At 34.8% G+C, this 15,015-nt stretch overlaps 3 protein-coding genes across 6 annotated transcripts in view; 2 read left to right on the forward strand and 1 right to left on the reverse strand.

Moving 5' to 3' along the window:
- LOC138122458 (ras-GEF domain-containing family member 1B-like) overlaps positions 1 to 10,468 on the forward strand; it is a 42,597-nt gene extending 32,129 nt beyond the window's left edge. Inside the window, exons 2-9 of one of the 4 annotated variants that reach the window (XM_069036723.1) lie at positions 4,550 to 5,300; positions 5,675 to 5,734; positions 7,826 to 7,924; positions 8,027 to 8,322; positions 8,376 to 8,781; positions 8,834 to 8,977; positions 9,039 to 9,241; positions 9,297 to 10,468. In XM_069036723.1, the coding sequence (XP_068892824.1) occupies positions 4,557 to 5,300; positions 5,675 to 5,734; positions 7,826 to 7,924; positions 8,027 to 8,322; positions 8,376 to 8,781; positions 8,834 to 8,977; positions 9,039 to 9,241; positions 9,297 to 9,543 (2,199 nt within the window). In that variant the 5' untranslated portion in view covers positions 4,550 to 4,556 and the 3' untranslated portion in view covers positions 9,544 to 10,468. The remainder of the gene's footprint in view (positions 1 to 4,549; positions 5,301 to 5,674; positions 5,735 to 7,825; positions 7,925 to 8,026; positions 8,323 to 8,375; positions 8,782 to 8,833; positions 8,978 to 9,038; positions 9,242 to 9,296) is intronic. The other 3 variants (XM_069036721.1, XM_069036724.1, XM_069036722.1) reach the window with 3 other exon arrangements.
- Positions 10,469 to 11,175: 707 nt separating this feature from the next.
- Tom40 (Translocase of outer membrane 40) lies at positions 11,176 to 12,915 on the forward strand. Its single transcript, XM_069036727.1, has 4 exons — positions 11,176 to 11,518; positions 11,568 to 11,830; positions 11,887 to 12,116; positions 12,168 to 12,915. The coding sequence occupies exons 1-4, from the start codon at positions 11,368 to 11,370 to the stop codon at positions 12,493 to 12,495; spliced, it is 972 nt and encodes a 323-aa protein (XP_068892828.1). The 5' UTR covers positions 11,176 to 11,367; the 3' UTR covers positions 12,496 to 12,915.
- On the reverse strand, positions 12,904 to 14,952 carry Rbbp5 (retinoblastoma binding protein 5). The gene is made up of 8 exons (XM_069036725.1): positions 14,792 to 14,952; positions 14,313 to 14,740; positions 14,076 to 14,257; positions 13,903 to 14,022; positions 13,660 to 13,853; positions 13,330 to 13,604; positions 13,139 to 13,274; positions 12,904 to 13,080 (listed from the first exon to the last, which is right to left on the reverse strand). The coding sequence occupies exons 1-8, from the start codon at positions 14,808 to 14,810 to the stop codon at positions 12,998 to 13,000; spliced, it is 1,437 nt and encodes a 478-aa protein (XP_068892826.1). The 5' UTR covers positions 14,811 to 14,952; the 3' UTR covers positions 12,904 to 12,997.
- Positions 14,953 to 15,015: the final 63 nt, after the last annotated feature.

Raw genomic sequence — 15,015 nt, forward strand, 5'->3', positions numbered from 1 at the left:
TAATTATTCGGGGCAAGTCCGCAGCTCGGACAGATGGCTTCTCATAATTCATTTAACACCACATTACAAGTTGGCGTTGCTGTTAAATGCAATTCTCTCTGGATGTCCGCCAAAGCTCGAGGATGCTCGACGTTGATTGCATCGTTGACCGCCGCCTCACGGAGTACGATTAAATTAATCACTTAATTCAATCAATTCGATTTTATGTGCAATCGAACAAACTTGTACGCGGCGAAATGGTCACGTATGACCGAACGGAGATGGATGAAGAAGCGGAAGAGAGAAATCAATCGGCGGGGACGAATGGTCATTCCGGGTTAGAAATCGCACCGAAAAGATACACTCCCAGCGATGATAACGACATAATGCAGTTATTAAATGATATTTCCGGAACTTCTATTTCCTGACGTGCACACCCACCACCATTCGACGTATGTGAGGAAGTTCATTTATCGGCACACATTTACCATGCGGTTATGCTATATTCGTCTCCGTAAATGATGCCACTGGCACTTCCAGGAAAACAAATCCTGGAGGTTCGTTTGAAAAACCTCTTGGTACGTCCGTCCGCACACAATCGAACGACTTGAATTACTCAAAGAGGTCGCGGTTGGAAATAGTAACTTGTAATTTCTAAACCATATCCTCTATTCTTGGATGTTTCGATTTACCACACTGCCACACACATCTGACACGCTTCGGTATTAATTATACCGATTAAGAGAGATAACAAAACGACAAATAGAGACGGTTTTAAAATAAAACGTGTTATGAAACACACTCAAACAAATTATAACGTGGACATGATTGTATTGTGATGTAAATTTTGACCAGTTTCGAACAAAACAATTTGTTACGTCAGAGGAGAATACGGTTGGAATTTTTGTAAAGAATTTCAGTACCCGCCGCCTGTATTAAATCTCATGTTAATTAAAATTTAAGCCAGGTAATCAGGCACTTTCTTCCTTTCTTTGGCGTCGTTATCGGCAAAGTAAGACGCAACACATTTTCGTTCAGGTAATTAAACTAAGTAATGAACGTGATATTTTAGTTGTCATCAGACAAGACCGTCGTAAACGCAACGCAGTTGGTGTTTATTCAACACGTCCCGAATAACAACTTTAATTACCTTGCAAAATGTGTAAAGCATTGTAGCTGATATGTAATACAAAGTGGGGAATTTAGGGAGAGGCTTGACACCACTTAACATGCTGAGGCTGTACGTTGTATAAATTTGGATAAGTACCATCCATAACTTCAAACGATCAAATCAAATAAAAAATTTACTTTAAATGCTTACTTGGTGTACAACTTACCACAAAAAAAATGAAGAAAGCATTTTTGGTGCAAGTAAAAATAGAAAGTTTAAATTTCATTGTTCTTAGTTTTCAGTTTTTAATTTTGTTTACTGTTTCGTGACGTAATATGCGAAAGAAACAACCTGTTTTGAGTATTAATTTTTAATGATACTGTGACCGTTCCAATTATGTTGACGGAATTACCGTTTACATGATCAGATCGAAATAATCCCTAATCATCGTGAAATTTAATTGTCCCAAATTAAATGTAACAGTTCATAGATACGGACATTGATTTTGAGTGGCAATTAAGCTTCGAAAATATACAGGGTGGAAACTACTTATGGAATAAATTCAGTAATTTCAAAACTAATGAATGACATTTGTCGAAAACGCTGAAACAGGTCAATTTTTATTTCTCATAATGCTTATTTTAAGTTTCTTCACTTGTTCATGACGTCATCCATTTTTGAGCTGTGACGTCGTCACCAATTTTTTTAAATGACAACTCTCATTTTTTTTCTTCTCTTTCTGAAAGACCTTCGTACTAGCTAAACGATGAATAAAAAAAAATAAAAACAAAAAATGGATGACGTCATGAACATGTCAAGCAACTTAAAATAAGCATTATGAGAAATAAAAATTGACCTTTTTCAGCGTTTTCGACAAATGTCATTACTCATTAGTTCTGAAATTACTAAATTTATTCCATAAGCAGTTTCCACACTGTATATGTACTTCAATGAGCTAAAGTTATCCGATAAATGTATTTTTTATTATTCATTCATTTCCAAGCACTTAGTATTTGTTTACACATTTGCAAAAAATCATGTCTGATACGTGTGGGAAATAATAAAAAACCTTTTATCGTAATATCGTAATATTCCAACATACCTGTAAGAATCTCCACATAATTTGATGTTGATTACGAGAAATGTGAATGATTTTTCTCGGATTTCGCAAAAGAAATGATTCTTATCAAGTAGTACATCAGATGTTTTTTGAATTAATAAGAAACCTTGGTAGAGTAAAACATGACGACAGAAACGAATTTTAAATGACATGATGGCGAAAAGTATGTGCAAATATTTTCCTCTACTTCCTGAAATAATTTATATGTAACTTTGATAAGATGATAAGATTTATTAAAAAACTGTGTCGGTTCAATTTCTAGTAATGCATGTAGCGTTGTGAAAACAACATGTGATATAGATCATAGATCGTCGAAAGAATCCATTAATTTATTTCATTAGAGACTACTAAATTATTATTCACTCTTTTCTAATTAATAAAAAAAAAAACTGCGAAAATTCATATTTTAGTAACGTAAATCTCATTCTTACCATACTAATCTAAAGTGTATTTTGCAAGCATTTTGTAACTATTTTTCTAATATCTAAAACATTAATTCTTGTATTTTGCCAAAATCTGGTATGTCTTTTTTAATACATTTCTGTTTTATTTTTATTACTATTACTGATGAGAGTTAAATTTGTTTGTCTTAATTGTGATTATGTACATATCGTTTAACAAAACGTGAATATATTCGATAAGCTTTTTGAATGAATAAAATATAGTTTGTTATTTATTCCAATTTGCACATGCAAATGGAGAAATAGTGGAGTTCATGAACCGAATATGACTTATTTATATGTATGTATTTAAAACTCTAAATACTATTGCGGCCAAAAAATTTCGTCCACCCGTTTCCTGTCATTTCACAAAAATTGGGTGTCGTTTAACCTTTGCAAATTAAAGTTTGAAATTTATTACTGTCACCCATAAGAACATTGACACAATATGTCAACATGTGAAGTGAGGTTATTCGTTCCTAAAGGCTGCTTTAGAGCATACGTGAGTGGAATGACAGTTGTGGACGAAATTTTTTGTCCGCCAAAGTACATATCGAGCGTTCAAAAAATTTTATTCTTCAGATTTTATGTACGGTTGGTGGACAAAAAAACTGGGACACGCAAAATTTCTTACATTTGTATCAAGCTCTTAATTGTCAAAATAAAGTCAAAATAAAACTGACTTTTACAATCACTATTGACAGTTATCTTGTCAGCTGTAATGCCGAATCTAACTGAATTCCAAAAACACCTAATTAGACAACACCTTGGGGAGGGTATTATCATACGAGCAATTGCTAACGAGCTAAACGTTAGCAAAAATACTGTTTTGCTCGCCAAAGAAATGTTTGTAAGTATCACACGTGGCATTTTTGTCTTATGTCATCCCACCATAGTTAACCTATTTGTTAGCAAGCCTGACTTAAACGGTGCAAATTTGCCAAATTTGAATTTGAACAGTTGTCATTTTTGTCCCAGTTTTTTTTTGTCCACCGACCGTACTTTCAGGAAAAAGTCACGTTGGTTAGTTGTACAAAAAATGTTTCCAAAAAAGCAAAAAAGCTACTACGTCATACTTTAACGGAAACAAAAGCAAGCACAAAACCATTAGATTACTCTTTTTTTCGAATTGTTATAGTGTACTAATTGTTAGAATATTTAAGAAAAACGTTTCCTTTAAACAAAATCAAACATTATTGATCGTGAATTTTTTGTGTCATCAGATTGGAACAACAATAAGTTTATTTAGCTGGGCGTTCTTGAACTTGAACCTTTACGCTGCAAGTGTTCAGACTGTAAAAGTAAACGTGAAACGGAAACAATGGAATCTTTCAGTAAAATGTTGGCGTCCGACGATGGTGTCGACGCAGTTCCTGAAGAGAAGTGTTTTATGAATGCACATAACTGTCAACTATTCGTAATAAAAATTTGATAACGTCTCAATAACAAGGAATATTTACATGGTCTTTTCAGAGAAATATAGGTGCAGTATTATGGGTCGTATTTGTACTGATTGTCAATTGTTATACATACTTAGTTTAAATATTTACAGTGCGGTGAAAAGTATTGTCACCTTAGAACAAGGAATCAGGTTTACTTTTATCGCATATTTGGGGTCTTTTAGGTGTTCCTCATTCGTGGAACGCCAAGTAATCTAGAAATAATAAGTAATCAAGGAAAATGTCAATGTACTCTAAATGGCTTAGTAAAGTTCATTGGTATTTTCTGTAATATCGACCTCCAAACACAATCCAATTGTTTCAATTGCGTCATTAACTAATAAACAAACCACACCAAAAGTCCAGAACAGAAGCTTCCTAACGTTGTGACTTGCTTCACGAAACAGACCGCATACTCCCTGTCGTCGAGTCCCCTTTCAATGTGTATCTGTTCAATTAGCCGTACTATGGATGACCCGGAAATCCAGGAGACAGTGGAATCGATCCTGGGCAAGGGGGCTAAAGTGGTCGATTGCGAGAAAAAGTCGTCCATCAAGGAAGAAGAAGTGCTGTTCATCAATGGAATGCCCGTAACTTTAGAAGGTAAAGACGGGTTGGCAATAAAGCAAGCATTAATTACTGGCCAGGTGCCGCCTTGTGATCTCCTAAATACTCTATTGATCAAAACCGGAATCCTGAAAGCTCCCGTCAAATTAGACACCTCATTGAGCGTCAAATCGACGACGGTGACCAAAGAGGAAGTCACCGTTTCGAGAGACGGAAAGGTCGTGGACGAGAGAAGTCGTGAGACGAAAGAGCAAAATTTTTATACCAGTGCGATCACGGAGGTGTACGAACCGATTAAAATTATACCGACCGCCGAGCTGGTGAACGGCAAGTATTCCAATCGGAAATTCAACGAAAACGGAAAATACTCAGACAATAACGGATACGAGACGGGAAGCGACGGAAAATTCGAATCTAGTTCGAGTGCGTCGAGCTGCGAATCCGAAGGACCGACCTACAAACCGAAAACTTGCCTGAGCAAGGACTCGGGACATCTCAGCAATTCGACGTCCACAAATAAAGTGGATTTTACCCCGAGTTCCGTGGATTCGTTCAGTTCTCTCGACGAGACGGATTTTTTAAGCGACCAATTCAGGAAGTGTACGCCGTTCAATGGTGGTAACGGTTATCGCAAGGATTTTACCGTAAGTATCCTTTTTTTCATGCGATAATTGCTGCCGATAATGCAGCAACATTCTCGCTTCGGCTGCTGAAAACCATTACTTTTGCGTGCAATGCGTTTGCGGCTACTTAAAATACAGTGTCCGCGCTTATTTATCGTTAAACAATTTCAAGGCCTTAAAAACGCCAGTTTACACAATAAAATTTTATTTGATAAACAGAAACTCCCACCAGTGTTATTGTTGTAGTTGTAGTTGTGAAATCCGAAACATTCATCCACATATGTTTGTTTTGAATTCGGATCATTTTTGTGACAAGTTGTGGTTGTTCTCGTTATTTGCTTGCCAAACCGCCCACAATTCTTCCAGTAATAATAAAACTCATGTTTTATTTTTAGCCTACAATATTTGGAACTGTAGCTTCCGACCTCACACCAAAAGACTGTTCAAATAGAAGGGTGAGTCTCTTGTGTATTTGTTTTGTTTTTGTTGTTAGGTGTTTCCCTCACTGAACTTTGTTGAGCAACTTAACCGTAAATTTGACTCAATCGCTCTTTGATTAATTTAATTACCGAGCTTCATTTATCCCAGACGGCTTAATTTTTCAACTAAAAATGTGGGTCAGCTTTAACGATATTTTCTTAGGCACAATTTATTTGATTAATGAACGCTCTTACATTTGCTTGTCTTTTATAATGATCTTTTTTCATCTAATCTGATGGAATAAAACACAACTAAAAATAACTTAACTGTATTCTATTAATATACACTCAAAAAATTTCCCTTTTACCTATCGATCACGTGTCACATGAGGTGTAAAATCTAATAGCGCGCATTTCAAGTGCTATCAGAAAGGGATTTTCACAAACTTTTGCATTTATGTAACACATTGTATTAGAGCCTAAGAATGCTGATTTTTTAGTGTATCTTGTTATCAATACGAGAATTAACATTTTCATCGTTCAGGTCATATTTACTTTTTATTTTTATAAATATCCATACCCATAAAAGTGTGTTTTGTTTATTTCTTTAAAAATGTATAAATATGTTTATTTAAGGATTGAGTGAATTACACATGATGTGCAAACAGCAATATTGATGATATTGTTTAATGTTGTTCTTAGGTTAATAAAATACATTTGAGAAATTACTCGGTACAAAAACATTAATTTTGTTTAGTGAAAAAGCAAAAACGTAAGCAAACCTGTTCAAACGTAAGAATAATATTTCGGAATTGAGAAACAGGAAATTACTAATACCAGCTCAAGAACCGTGTTTTCTTTCTACCAACCATAATTAATAACAATAAACATTGAAGGACATTTTATAATTCTAGTGAGATATTAAAGTTACATAATGGTTTCAAATTTATTCTTGAGACGCAATTTTTTTTAAACTGATGACTGTGTAAAAAACATTCTAGTTACTTAACTTGTCTCAATTTCTGACAATGAGTGAATAAGTACTGGAGCAATTTTTTTAAATTGATATATCGTTTTGTGCTTGTCAGACGACTGAAATAGGTAGTCGTTATTCAAACTCCGCCCAGTTACAAAAATTTGGTCGTCCTTTTTTAAGTGTGTACAAAGTAGATTCCATCAAAAAATTTATTTGTTTTCTACGAAGTTCAGTGTTCCAAAAATACATGTATGTATTTAGATAAGCTTGCAGCCTTCTAAAAATGGAAAAGTTTTAAGCAGCGCGTTTTCCAAGATCAGAATGAATTATGTGAAGAACGAAGTCCTCACTATAACATTGAAGACAATTATTCAATACATTTTAATTTCCCGGATAATTATAATTGATGATAAACATTTCGTTTAAAATCCGGAGGAAGCAATCACAGTTCAATTAAAAAAATACATTTCGTGGCAATTTTAAAATCAAAATCACTTCGGGTCAGATTAAAAAAAGGAAATACCTATCGAAATCATCGGAAATTTAAAAGTAATTACCATTTACCAACACTGAATACAAAACCAGATTTGACTGATTTCGTTATCACTCTCCATAATCTAAAGCAAAATTATTTTTGAATGAAATGTTTTTAACAGATGGGCAAAAAGGAACCCTTATTATTAATTTTTTTTTTTCGAAAATTAACTGTTTGGCATATCATTTCTTTTTCAAGCTAATCACGTTATAAATTGAAAAGGACATTGTCAGATTTTTTATTTTTCTAACGTTTTGTTTTAGTATGAATCTCATCTTGACGTTTGCGAAAAAAGAACTGCTTTCATTTTAGTTAGAAACTTGATACTAGCAGCAAATTTAAAAATGAAATTCAATCTTATCTTTCCCAACTAGAATTAATTTTTAATGTTCCGATTGGTGGCAACATAACAAAAACAAATGTCAATATTAGATTTCTACAAATTTAGAACGATATAATTAAAAATTAGGAAGGATTTATTTGTCAAAGAAACCGTACATATGTACGACTAAAGATTAGTTACCTGGATTTGAAGTAATTCTTTTGACACGTTATTAATGCTGTGCTTGGCATTTGATTAATGAAGCCTCTAACAATTAACCATCTCTAACTTCAGAGCTTGCCGCAAACGCCTCAAACTAAAAGTTTCTCCGCCGTGTACAACGGCGAGGCAGTTCAAGAAAACGCCACAGACATCGCCTTGCAGCAAGATAACGTAAGATAATTGTTTTATAATAAATTAATCGTACAAAAAATATGACATTCCTTATCCGATCCCTGTGTTATGTTTTTGACAAAAACGTGAATGTTTTCCCAGGCCTTGGTTTACCGTGATGGAAACTTGCTGTCTGGCTCCCTTGAAGCTTTAATTCAACATATGGTTCCGACTGACATATACTACCCAGATAGGGCATACTTATTTGCATTTCTATTGTCTTCACGCCTATTCATTAAGCCTCACGACTTACTTGCCAGAGTGCGAAGTTTATGCGAAACACAACAGGGTTTGGGAAGTGCCACTGGTGGAGGTTCACATCCTGGACAGGCCAGATTCGCAGAACATTTAGTACAAATACTTGCAGAATGGACTGAAACATTCCCCTACGACTTTAGGTACGTTTTAAACAAGTCGGATTGATCGAAACTACATTTTTCTTATTTTGAAGGGATGAGAGAGTAATGCAGCATGTACGGACAATAACGCAGCAATGCTGTGCGATAAATCCCAGCATTCGTACGAACGTTTCGTCTCTCTCTCACAATCTTTTTCAGAGATTGAGTGCACTGGAACAGTACGAGAAGACTTTAGATTTGTCTTCACAACCGCAAGATGAAAACTGCACGGACATTTCGGAAGTCTGTCCGGTCCCAGCTTTCCTCGCACAACAACTCACCCACGTAGAACTCGAAAGGCTCTCGTTTATAGGCCCCGAAGAATTCGTACAAGCATTTGCGAAAGAAAATCCTCATTTAGAAACTTCTTTCAAGGACATGAAGAAGACGCACAATTTAGAACAATACGTGCAATGGTTCAACAGACTGAGTTATTTCGTAGCAACACAAGTTTGTAAAGTGAGTATTGCGAAAAAAAATTATCGCCCAAATATGACATCGCGTTTTGTAGTATCAAAAGAAAAAACAAAGAGTTCGCGTGGTCGAATATTGGATCGAAACGGGGCGAGAATGCTTCAACATCGGAAATTTCAACAGTTTAATGGCAATTATAGCAGGTTTAAACATGTCTCCTATTTCAAGACTGAAGAAAACAGTAAGTCCGACACCTCTCACTTGTTAGCGCTACGATTCACTAATTTTTTAAATTTTTGTAGTGGAACAAGATTCATTCTGGAAAATTTGCCATCCTAGAACATCAAATGGACCCCAGTAGTAATTTCAGTAGCTACAGAAGCACCCTGAAGGCCGCGATGTGGCGCAGTCACGGTGCTAAAGATCAACGACAGAGAATCGTGATTCCTTTCTTCAGTTTATTGGTTAAAGATCTCTACTTCCTCAATCAAGGTTGTTCGAATAAGTAAGTTCGTATTGTTCGTGTCACGAAACGTGTCGACATTTTCGCAATTTTTCAGGCTCCCGAACGGGCATATAAATTTTGAAAAGTTTTGGCAGTTAGCAAAACAGGTCACAGAATTCATGGCCTGGAAACAGGTGACCTGTCCGTTTGAAAAGGATTCCAAAGTCATCTCGATCATGCAACACGGACCAATTTTAAATGAAAATGCCCTCGCCCTTGCCAGCTTCGAATGCGAACCGCCCGAGAACAACCAAGAGAAGGAAAGATGCAAGACGCTGAAAGCAGACAGTACTGCTATCTAACTGAAGGTTTTTAAGTAATTATTCGATGTACAAATTGTTTTTAACTGTTTTTTTTTTTCAATTGATCTGTATATATTAATGCTTTGAATTTTATTTTTGTTTTTGTACAGAATTTTATAGTTTTCATTTTTAAACAAACTGATATATTTAAATAAGTGATTACTTTCCTAATATAACAATATTCGATGTGATTTTATAGCTTTTTAATTATTAATTTTAGTTCAAATCATGCACAATTTTTATAGTACCTATACTACACTAATTCCGGTATTAAATGTGGAAATTAATCGAGTACCTAATTGCCATTATTATATTAAGTACTTCTGCTTTAGCTATCTATTCTTTGAGCAAAGTTTTGATGTATTTTTCATATATAAACTCACGAAAACTCACAAAAATACTTCACACTTTAGAAAATTTGTACCTATTTATAATGTTTTATACCTCAGTGTTTTTTACATATATTTGTAATAATGTACTTAATATATTTGACCAATGTATTAGCAGTATTTAATCTAAATTTTAAGTATTCGTCTTGTCAGGAACTTTACTAAATCACATTTGTTATGAAATATGCCATTATTGCACTTTTCATTGCATGTAATGTGATTATTATAAATGGGTAAAATATTTATTATATATATTATATGTAACAGATGTGATTACTTCATTGATTGCATTGTAGAATCTACATGCTTTGCCTCACGCTGCAAATAGGATATTAAACAATTCAAAAAGACTTAAATCTATCAGTATTCTAGTCATTAGGTAAGAAAATGCATCGCTAATTATTACACTATATGTTGTATTGTAGTTATTTATAAAATGTATAAATCATTTGTATTGTATGCAATTGTTTTATGTATAAACTCTGTATTAAAACGTGTGTGGTTTTTTAATGAAAAATATAATGTATACCAGTGAATATTTTGAAAAATTTTAATGAACACATTCTCAAATAACGATAATCTTAATGAAATATCAATTTTGAATATCCATTTTCCTCCTGTAAAGATGTACACCTCAAAAAAGTTGGGAATAAATGCTAGTTTATTTTATCTCCTAATAACATAACAGAATATACTTAACATTTAAAATTATTGACAGTGGGCCGACACGGTTCTTAAAGTTGCCCATTACTAAGGTCGTGATTAAAGTAAACATAAAACAATATAGATTTATGCATTTCTAACCTGCCAGAAAGAGATGAATTCGTCACCAAGGTAATTAGTCATGATTACCTAAATTTAATAAGGGTGTCGTGATACGGCCCAATGTCACTTGTGCACCTGGTCATTAACTTATATTAATTTTCATGATAATAGAATTAATGTCAAATATAAATATGATATTTTATACTAACATGATGACCATTTGTAATACAGTATGTTAAAATACCAAATTTCCTTCTGCTCTGAAAGATACCACGGTATGGTGTAGTGTATAATGGGTTGCATTTGCAAAAAACCTTCCTCGATGATCTGAAATGAAAATATTTATTATTAGCATGTAAAATACTTTGTGTCAATTGACTAAACCTTATGATAACATTAATTTCTTTATTAATTAATTAATATTTTTCATTGGAAAGTTAGCGCCATCTGCGTCGCTTCAACGAACTATGCATTGTCGATCAAATAGGCACCTGTCACTTCTGTCATTATAAAATTTATCTCAAGAAGAAAATGTGTGGGGTTCTTCGTTATCACGTCTAGTGACCCTATTTAGGCTCAATTTTCTTCGGTGGCACATGTGCATCTTTAAACTGTTATAGTTAAAACAACCAAAATCGATCGGTTTTTAACAAATTTATGTTAGAAAAAAATGGGTAACGTACATGCTTATTCAGCACCAGCCCCGCCGCCACCAACTCCATCGGCTTCGCCGTATACGAAAACCGAAACGACCACCAAAGGGCCATCTCAAGAAGTAGAAAACCCGGGTCCGCTGGAAGAAATTCACACAAAATGCAAAAGTAAGTTGAGAACGAAACATAACCTTGAATTCAGTTACCTGGCTTTTAGATATATTCCCTACAAATTTCGAAGGAGCAAGAGTGATGCTTACGAGAGGTCTTAGCAATCATTTTCAAATCTCCCATACAATTAATATGAGTTCTATTACTCCGAGTGGGTACAGATTTGGGGCGACATACGTAGGAACTAAACAAATTTCGCCTAGTGAAGCTTACCCTATATTGTTAGGTGACATAGACCCTTCAGGAAACCTAAACGCCACAATTATTCACCAGTTGTGTCCCAGAATTCAAGCAAAATTTGGAGCACAAGTAAAGTTTATCTTAATGCTTGGTTGACCTTGAGATTTTACAACCATGTTTTACAGGTGCAAAATTCAAAATTTACAGTTGGACAATTAACTATGAATTATAAAGGATCTGACTACACTGCCAGTGTAACAGTGGCAAACCCAGACATTATTGCCGGTTCAGGTGTAATGGTCTTGCATTATCTCCAAGCCGTCACACCCAGGCTAGCCCTGGGATCTGAACTTGCATACCAGAAAGGCCCAGGTATACCAGGTGGTGAAATCGCTCTCTTAAGTGCTGCAGCAAAGTAATGACATTCATTGAAAATACCCAGACCGTTCACTATTGATGTTTTCAGGTACACAACAGAGAATACACAAATTTCAGGAACACTTGGCGTTTCAGGTGTACATTTATGCTATTACCAAAAAGCGAGCAGTCAGTTGCAGATAGGGGTAGAACTGGAAGCAAATCCTAGAATGCAGGAATCAGTGGCATCAATTGGGTATCAAGTTGATTTGCCAAAGAGCGAAGTGGTATTTAAAGGGCATGTAGACTCAAATTGGTCTGTTGGGGCTGTTTTAGAGAAGAAACTGAGTCCCCTGCCTTTCACATTGGCCCTCAGTGGGCTTATAAACCATAACAAAAATCAATTTAGACTCGGTGTCGGCATACTTATTGGGTAACTTCAGACTTCTAATTGAAGTGAATATTTCAAATTACTTGCTCGTTGAAAATTGTCATTTAGGAAAACTGATTTTATCTTTTTTTAATTTGTACTGTTTATCAATAAATGAAGTCAGTTTTGTATATACTATACATAATTGTTTTTATATTTTGCAGAAATTGAAGTTGTTCCAAGACTTGGTTTGATTTGTATGTAGCCTTAGATAACCATTAAAATTGTTAATGCATTTCATCCTTAATTTCATAACAGGTCGTGTATTGAGCACATATGTGATTTTATTTATGTGGATGTGCATAATTCAAACATGATGTTTCTTGCTATGTTTGAAAACCTGTTATCAAAGTAAGTTTTGTTATTTTTTTACACTATAAAAATCTAGGCAATGTAAAATAGAAAACAAATTAAAAACTTTGTTGAAGTTGTAATTTTCATTTTACGACAACACAATAAAAAGACAATGAAATCTAAATAAAACCTAATAAATCATAAACTTGAAAAGGTTATTTTCTAGGTCGCCCCGCCGCCTTCTTTCCACCAACAACTTGTTTGTCTTTTGTTTTGGTGCTGAGTAATGGGTGTACTTCTATAAAGATCGCACATGTAAAAATTTCAACACACTACAAGTCGCATCCATCATTCACCTGCATCACTTGTGTTTTCTAGAGCAACGTCGTAAGATTTATATTTTTTCTTTTTTGCAGGTGGTGGCCCTGTTCCTTGTCCCGTTGGTGGTAAATTTGTATCAGCAGGTGTCCACGCATCCTCAGGATCTTCAATCTAAAACATGCAAAAATATTTAACAAAAAGATGGGCCTACACAAATTCAACTTACTTCTGGTGCTATCGGTAAAAATTGGAGGCAACCTGTATTTTCATTTTCCTCGTCAGAACTGCAGAAGGCTGGAACAGGCTCTACAGAACACACATCAACTTCCATATCTGTGTCCTCTTTGTCATCACCACCACTAGCAACAGATTTATCTTCATCCGTTATGTCAAACTCACTTTCTCGCTCATCATATTCAACATTTTCATCAAGTTCTTTAAAGTCTGGTGCAAAAGCAGACCAGTTTTCAACCTGATTTTGCGCCCAAACACTCACAACACCTGGCAAAGCAACAAATCATTCCAGTTCACTTAATAAATGTGTCTATCACTTTACCTGAGGAAATGCTAGCAATGATTGGTCTAACTGGATGCCACGCAACATCTAAGAGAAGTTCACCTTTAGTACCATGCAGAATTTTCACTAAATTACCAATTGATTTTTCCCAAATATACAGTGCATGTTGTCTGGCAGAACCTGCACAAATGTATTCTCCATCACCTGAAAAACAACACTTTTTCCACATTGTCCTAAAATAGACACGTCAATTTTGTCAATCAGATGTATTTCATGAAATACTTGTTAACTAAGTCCTGCAACTTCTGTATAGGTTCTGGTTCTCCATCTTTCCCACAAGCTAGAACTTCTTTGCTGTCGTAAACTCGAATAACTCTATCAGCTGTGTTTATTAAAAACCAACTAAAAAGAACAGTGACAATCTTGTTTAAATAGTTTTTAAAACAATTACTTACTCTCCTCTTCTAGCAAATTCAATACTCTTAACAGCTGTGGCACTTGAGGTTCCCAAAATTATCCTAAAACTGGCTTTAACTTCTAAAGTCCGTGAATCTAACACCAACACCTTTCCTTTAGCATTGCCGGTATAAACATGCTCACCACGTCGATCAAATGATGCTGAAATATTTAAGTCACCCTGGAAGTAAATGGTGCTTTAGTAGGACAAAAATGAAAATTATAGCTCTTCATACATCATCATCTATTGGTAGAACTTTATGGCCACCATTTGTGTCAACCAAAACTGCTGCATGTCTCATCGGGCACACAAGTAACCTTTCCATACTTCTAGGTTCAAACTGTACTTTCAAAACTGGACATGGAAATCTATATTTTTGCTCACATTCTCCTGATAATATATCCCAAATACAAACAGTATTGTCAGTAGATGCTGATGCTATTTTATACCCTGATCTTGACCAACTGATGCTACATACTGGATGAACATGAGCTGATATTACTTTAGCTATGCCTCTCGTGAGAAAGTCCCATATAACAATCCGACCGTCATTGCAACCTACTGCAAGTAGAGTACCTCGTTTATTAAACGCGCATGTTACAGCAATTGAGAGAGAATCTAAGGTCCCATCAAACTCTTCAGGGTAGTTTTGTCCAAAAGATTCTGAAATTCCAGGATTAAATACAACACAAATTTGATACAAAGTCGATCTACCCAATAATTCCAAATTCATTGTTTTGTAAAAAAATAAAGCAATTAAATATAACTTGTTTTCATATATTCCACATAATAAATATTACAACACCATTGTCACACAAACAACGCACAATAAGCGTGCACTACGTTTCTGTCAAATGGTAAATGTCAAATTAAAAGAATATAACTAAAAATTTGTTTTTTTACAATCGCCCAACAGATTAAAGGGGTTGATTATGACA

The sequence above is a fragment of the Tenebrio molitor genome, chromosome 1 (assembly GCF_963966145.1).
Source record: "Tenebrio molitor chromosome 1, icTenMoli1.1, whole genome shotgun sequence".
Taxonomy (NCBI): domain Eukaryota; kingdom Metazoa; phylum Arthropoda; class Insecta; order Coleoptera; family Tenebrionidae; genus Tenebrio; species Tenebrio molitor.